Raw genomic sequence first — 7,500 nt, forward strand, 5'->3', positions numbered from 1 at the left:
GTCATTCGGATAAGACGATAAACCGAGGTCCCGTGTGCAGCATGTACTTAGCGCACGTAAAACAACCCACGGCAACAAAAGGGCTGTTCCTGACAAAATTCTGTAGAAAACCCCACTTCGATAGGAAAAACAAATAAAACTGCACGCAGGGAAAAAAAAAGAAAAAAGGGTGGCACTGTAGTGTAGCGACGCGTTCTCCCTGGGGAGAGCAGCCCGAATTTCACACAGAGAAATTTGTTGTGGTAAAAAAAATATAAATACAAAAACTTCTACTTCTATAATAAGGAGGATGAAAACAAAAACAAAACAAAAACAAAAACAAAAAAACAAACAAACAAACAAAAAAAAACCCAGTAAAAGAAAAAGAAAGAAAAACAGAAAATAAGATTTTTAAAGAAGAGCTCTTCACACTCTAAGCATTCCGCGCTGTATATCAAAAACACACGCAAGCAAAGGGTTGGAAGAAAAACAGGAGAAAAATCGAAACACGTTGTTATACTTTTATTCCACGTGCTTAACCTCAGTTTATTGACGTTCCTGTCTTGTTTGACAACTTGGGCATCGTTGTGATGCATACACCTCTACTTAACAATGGAAGTGGAAAGGCTACTTTTACGGACAGAAACACCTATTTGAATCCTTTCGCAAAACAGTTTCGTGTTATCTCTCCGCAAACATACCCATTGTGACATCACCAGTCAACACCTTTGCTTCAACGGGAGGTCATTAGCATTGTATCTGAACCAGTCAGGGCCTTTGTTTCAAATCCAGGTTGCAAGCCATAAACCAGTCTACATCCTCCACGTGTTCCGAACAGCCAATCGACGTCCTCCACGTGTTCCGAACAGCCAATCGACGTTCTACACGTGTTCCAAACAGCGAATCAACAAGCGAGATGTGTGGGACGGCCAGCTGGTGGGCCAAGCTGGCATTGGTGTGCATGTTTCTGGCGGTGTTGCTGCAAATTGGGGGCGTGGCATCTGCCAACTGGATGATCTACAAGTCGGCAGAGGCAGGCATAGAACTGGACGTCGGGCTGTGGCGACAGAAGAACTGTACCTCCGGCACCTGCCAATCCTCCAGTGTAAACGATGCCTATGAGACAGGTAGGTATACACCTGCATGTCGTTGTTTAATAATTCATTATCATGTTGTGAGAATGATGAGGATGATGAGGAGCCTTTTTTAATGTCCCGAAACACATACTGGTGATTGGAGACAACTGTGGTGAAACCTGAGGGAGGAAGTTTTTGACCAAGATTCCTTAGACGCTTAAAGGTTTCAAAGGTTTCAAATCACTTTAATCCGAAAACCCTAGTTGGGCACATGGAAACACAACAAAGAAATACAGATTCACATTATTGAGACGTGCACTTGCATGATGAAAAGAGAAAGAAAGAAAGAAGTGACAAATAACTGACTTTTTCTTCTTCCTCGTTCGCCTCCCATTAGATGAGCAGCCCAGTGTCCTCGATGAAGGCTGCCGTCCGTCGCAGCTCCTCCAGGGTGCCGTACAGCTTGGCTTCCACTGCTGTCGGTGTTGGCCAGTACTTCCTCCTGGATGCTGCATGCATCTTACAGTCTTGAAGTATGTGGTCGGTTGTCATTGGTCCCTCACCACAAGGGCACTCTCCACTCTGTCCAATGCCAAATTTTGTGTGCATGTGGTGGAGCAGGCGGTTGTGTCCAGTCCTCAGGTGGAAGATCTTGACCTGTTCCCGTCCTTCCAGCAAATGGTATTTGTCTTCTGGGTTATATTTGGGGTGCTGGAGTCGCCACTTTATTTCTTGCTGTGCCTTGATGATTGTCTGAATAACTGACTGAAAATGAATAATAGAAGAGACAAAAAGGTCACATAAAGTGTACAACCTGCTGGGAACTTGAGTGACTTTAACAACAGCAAGAACACAGCAGAGAAGCAGAAGGTGCCACCACCTCCTCTTTCTCCTCAGGAGACATGTCTGTCTCTTGTTCAGCATGGGACCAGGCTCAACTCAATTCGTTGACTTGCAACTTACTCTACCTGACTGAGTAACCTGTGCTGAAGTTAGCGCCTCCAGCGACACTACCCCCCTCCCCCTACCTCTCTTCCTTCTCCCCCTATCCCCCACCCCCTCAACCCCTAAGCAGCAAGCCTACTGCTCGTGGTATCCAGTTGCACATTTTGATCGTGGTGATGGTGTTGATGACGATGATTTTTTTTTTTACTTGTCTGTTGAGTAGAGGCGAGGAGGAAGGTGGCAGAATGGTCAAGACGCTCAGCTGCCGATACAGAGAGTCCAAAAACAAACTGAGCGTCTAGTCTTTCGGATGAGACGATTAACCGAGGTCCCGTGTGCAGCACACACTTGGCGCACTGAAAAAGAGTGTTGTCCTCTGGCAAAATTATGTGAAAAGAAATCCACTCTGACAGGAACACAAATGTAAAAGCATGCACTCAAGGCCTGACAGGCGCGTCGGGTCATGCTGCTTGTCTAGCCCAGCAGATGTGCTGTAGAGTATCTGGATTTGTTCGGAAGCAGTGACGCCTCCTTGAGAAAGTGAAAATGAAGCTGAGTTGAGACACCGTGGCAGGGTGGGTCAGGCGTTGGACTTCCGAGCCTGTTCCAGGCTCCATTTCGGGATGGCGTTGTTTCCAAAGGGAAGGCACTTTACTCCGATTTTCTTCACTCCACACAGGTGTGAATGTACATGACTTCGGTAGGGGAAGGCTAAAGCGGCGGAAGGAGAGGACTGGGCCCCGCCTCCCTATGTCAAGCTCTGGACACAGCGGGTTTGAATTCACTGCCCTTATGGCCGTAAAGGTTATGGGACCTTTAACCTTTTCAGCTCTTTTCTTTTTGTTTGGTTCCTTCTTGATACTGACATTGCGCCTATCCTCGGTTAGAGACCAGGTTCTCACTTCTTTACACACACGGAGTCGTTTGCACAACAGGCTGTGTACCTGGGTATAGATCTGACCGACACTTAGGCGCGCATCATTTACTTCTCGAATTATTCAATCAGGTTTCGGTCACACACACACACACACACACACACACACACACACACACACACACACACACATGTACGTTAGAACATATATTCCGACGGCATTTTACCCGGAACATATCGCGTCTTGCTATGTGTTTTTGTTTGTTTTTGTTCGTGTGCAAAATGCATTCAACACACGGGACCTCGGTTTATCGTCTCTGGATCCGAAGTTGTGAAAAACGACGGCAGGAGAGGATTGGGCCCCGCCTTCCTATGCCGAACCCTGAACACAGTGGATTTTAATTCTCTGCCTTGATGGCAATATTAGTCTTTTTATTGTATTATTATTATCATTATCTTAAAAAAATGTTTAGTCAACTGAGTATATTTTTGGCGTCTTCAGTCATATTGTCAAGTGATTAATTTGTAGTGTTTGACCTACGGTGTATTCATTTAATTGCTTGTGTGACTTGTAGTGTGTATAGTTTTTGGGCCTACTTGAGCCTTTGTCTATTTTGTGTTGTCTGATTTGCGATGTAAAATAACTCGTGGTGGAGTATACTTAATTTTTGGTAGCATACATACAATTTGACATTAATACTGATCTTTTTTTGCAATGTTTTTTTAAGTTGCGATGTGCTTAATTTGCATTCGTATATTAATCTTCATTCTTTTTCATAATTTGTGTATAGTTTAAATTAGCGGTGCATCGGGTGTTTGGATTGTTCGATTTGCGATGTGTTTACATTGCGGTCGGTTGTAAGGTGTTGGATATGGCGCTTCATTCCTTGCTGCCACGAAAACAAGGAAAGGGAGAGAGTTTGTGTGTGTGTGTGTGTGAAAATAGATTGTTTGTATTCGTATTGTATTTCTCTTTTTATCACAACAGATTTCTCTCTGTGAAATTCGGGCTGCTCTCCCCAGGGAGAGCGCGTCGCTACATTACAGCACCACCCATTTTTTTGTATTTTTTTTCCTGCGTGCAGTTTTATTTGCTTTTCCTGTCGAAGTGGATTTTTCTACAGAATTTTACCAGGAACAACCCTGTTGTTGCTGTGAGTTTTTTTTACGTGCGCTAAGTGCATGCTGCACACGGGAGCTCGGTTTATCGTCTCATCCGAATGACTAGCGTCCAGACCACCACTCACGGTCTAGTAGAGGGGGAGAAAATATCGGCGGCTGAGCCGTGATTCGAACCAGCGCGCTCAGATTCCCTCGCGTCCTTGGCGGACGCGTTACCTCATGACCATCACTCTGTTGTTTGGCTGGATGTCTGTAGATATTGGATATTCTCTGTGTGTGTGTGTGTGTGTGTGTGTATGTTTGTGTGTGTGTGTGTGTGTGTGTGTGTGCGCGCGCGCGTGCATTAATTTTGCATATGCTTTATATGCGCGCGCGCGCGTGCTTATGTACGTATGTGTGTGTGTTTTGTATGTATAGAGGAGTTTAACGCCGTGCGGGGCCTGGAGACGGTGGTTCTGTGTCTGACGATAATCCTCTCAGTCCTGCTGATCATCTATCTGTGCGCTGAGGGTGCCAGGGTCCTCAACTTTGTCGTCTTCCTCATCGTCGTCTGTTTCATCACCGGTAAGTCATGCCACGCAGGGCCGGTGGGGGCGGACATCTCAGTAACATTGTAGGTGTACAACGTGTACTGTGCAGCACAGCGTTGTGCAGAGCAATGCAGTGCAGTATTTATATTTGTATTTCTTTTTATCACAGCAGATTTCTCTGTGTGAAATTCGGGCTGCTCTCCCCAGGGAGAGCGCGTCGCTACACAACAGCACCACCAATTTTTAAAAAAAATATTTTTTTCCTGCGTGCAGTTTTATTTGTTTTTCCTGTCGATTTTTCTACAGAATTTTGCCAGGAACAACCCTTTTGTTGCCGTGGGTTCTTTTACGTGCGCTAAGTGCATGCTGCACACGGGACCTCGGTTTATCGTCTCATCCGAATGACTCAGTACAGTGCAGTGCAATGTAGTGTAGTGTAATGTATTACAGTGAATTACAGCGTAGTATAGTACAGTGCAGTACAGTTTAATACAGTACAGTACAGTGCAGTAGAGTACAGTGCAGTAGAGTGCAGTGCAGCGTATAGTATTATACAGTGCAGTATAGTATAGTACAGCATGGCACAGTGTTGTGCAGTACAGTATATAGTGCAATCCAGTGCAGTACACTACAGTACACCACAGTACAGTACAGTTTAGGTCAGTGCAGTACAGTACAGTAGAACACATCACAGCACAGCACAGCACAGCACAGCACAGCACAGGACAGGACAGGACAGGACAGTACAGTACTGGTCAGCACAGCACAGCACAGCACAGCACAGCACAGCACAGCACAGCACAGCACAGCACAGCACAGCACAGCACAGCACAGCACAGCACAGCACAGCACAGCACAGCACAGCACAGCACAGCACAGCACAGCAGAGGACAGGACAGGACAGGACAGGACAGTACAGTACTGGTCAGCACAGCACAGCACAGCACAGCACAGCACAGCACAGGACAGGACAGGACAGTACAGGTCAGCACAGCACAGCACAGCACAGGACAGGACAGGACAGGATAGTACAGGATAGTACAGTACAGTACTGGTCAGCACAGTACAGCACTGCACAGCACAGCACAGCACACCACAGCACCACGTGCAGTACAGTACAGTACAGTACGGTACAGTTCTATCCTGTACAAAACAGCCTGTAGCGTATTGTGCTGCCCTGTACAATGCAGAGCTTTTATCTCTGTGCATTGAACCGTGCTCTGCTGCACTGTGTGTAAATATGTATTTGTATTTGTATTATATGTGATTTACACACATGTTTTTCATCATCTACCAAGCTGGCTCAATATGCTGATGATATTGCTATATGGATTCGGACATCCTTGAGGAAAAGGACAAGCCTACATTACATCAATTATGTACAGAAACATTTTCAGGGTGAACTCGATAGACTGAGTAGCTATATGCACTCTAATGGTTTTGAGTTTTCTGTAGAAAAAACACATTTGATCCTCTTTAATAATGGTTATAATCCCAGCAAACTACCAATAATTGACAGTAAAGCTGTGAAACTGGCTTTAGGGGTACCTGTACATACTAAGACCTCAGAAGCCTATAAGCTTGCGGGTATTCTACCACTAGATGAAATCAGAAAATTAAGTTCTGCTAAATATATTGTGAGATGTACAGCAGTGGATGATTTTGAGGAATTAAATATTAGGTCTGATATTGATTTTCCAAAAAATGCACAAAATAATTCAAATCTACAAACCATTCGCACATATGTGTCAGATATTTTAAATTCTTCAGACATTGATTTGCATGATATGGCACCTCGTGTTCTGGTGCCACCTGTCCCTCCCTGGGAGTTAACAAAAGCAAACGTCAACATATGTGCTTCTGACACAACAAAAGGAGAATCTCCACATATAATAGCAGCATCTGTCAGAATTGAATTAGAAGAAAATTTTGATTATCATTTAAAAGTTTACACTGATGGCTCGGTCCTGGATGATAGCAGTGCAGGATCTGCTTTTGTCATTCCTGACCTAAAAACAGAAAAATCATATTATTTAGGTAAGGGACATTCAATTTTTACAGCTGAATTGGTGGCCATCCTTATGGCTTTAAATCATCTTGTTGATATACCAATCATAATAAGTAATATCCTATTTTGTGTTGATACTCAATCTGTCTTAAAAGGTTTGCTCCTTTTTGAGAATAATCAAAGAGAAGATTTATTTTTTGAAATTAGGTATTTATTGCACTCCCTATTTGTGAAGGGTACAAATGTTGATTTTTGTTGGATACCATCCCACACTGGATTCCGTTATAACGACCAAGCAGATAGGGCAGCAAAAAGGGGAGCAAAAAATCATATAGATAGTATAAAAGTATATTGCCCATTGTCATACAAGGAAATAAGCAATATACTAGAAAGAGACTTTTGTAGGTGCTTGAAATCAAGACTAAAACCTCGTCAGTTGACTCTCTCGGACTTTGGTCCGATTCGCAGACCAATTCTGAGCTTAGCTCTCAGACTATTATCAAATTCATTACGGACCAAGTATTGTTCTAATGTCAAGTGTATATGCTTTAATAACCTGACAATTGAGCATATAATTTTTCACTGTAGCTTGATGAAGCCTTTTGTACACGAAAGTGTGTCTTCACAATTGACTGAGAACGTTGATGTTTTTGACTTTTTGCATTCATTATCAGTTGTTTCGCTTGTCAGTTTAACGACTTCTCTTTTACGAAGTCCTTTAAGTAATTTCCTGTAACTGTATTTAGAAGGGTTTTTTTTTTGTTTGTTTTTTTGTTTTTGTTTTTTTGTTTGTTTGTTTTGTTTTTCTTTCAAATTTCACCCACATTTTTACCCTCATTTGCCCATTTTCCCCAAACCCTCCATTCATCCACATCTCCCACCCCTTCTAACCGATAATACTCAGATGTATTCATAAATACTTTTACAAAATGTCTTCAATCACCGATATGTGTGACGGGACATTAA

At 43.4% G+C, this 7,500-nt stretch overlaps 1 protein-coding gene across 1 annotated transcript in view; it reads left to right on the forward strand.

Annotated features, from left to right (window-relative positions):
• Nucleotides 1-7,500, forward strand: part of LOC143282379 (uncharacterized) — an 11,419-nt gene that overhangs the window by 1,578 nt on the left and 2,341 nt on the right. Inside the window, exons 2-3 of the mRNA XM_076587997.1 lie at nt 772-1,106; nt 4,414-4,560. Of these exons, the coding sequence (XP_076444112.1) occupies nt 896-1,106; nt 4,414-4,560 (358 nt within the window). The 5' untranslated portion in view covers nt 772-895. The remainder of the gene's footprint in view (nt 1-771; nt 1,107-4,413; nt 4,561-7,500) is intronic.

The sequence above is a fragment of the Babylonia areolata genome, chromosome 5 (assembly GCF_041734735.1).
Source record: "Babylonia areolata isolate BAREFJ2019XMU chromosome 5, ASM4173473v1, whole genome shotgun sequence".
In the NCBI taxonomy this organism is placed as follows: Eukaryota; Metazoa; Mollusca; class Gastropoda; order Neogastropoda; family Buccinidae; genus Babylonia; species Babylonia areolata.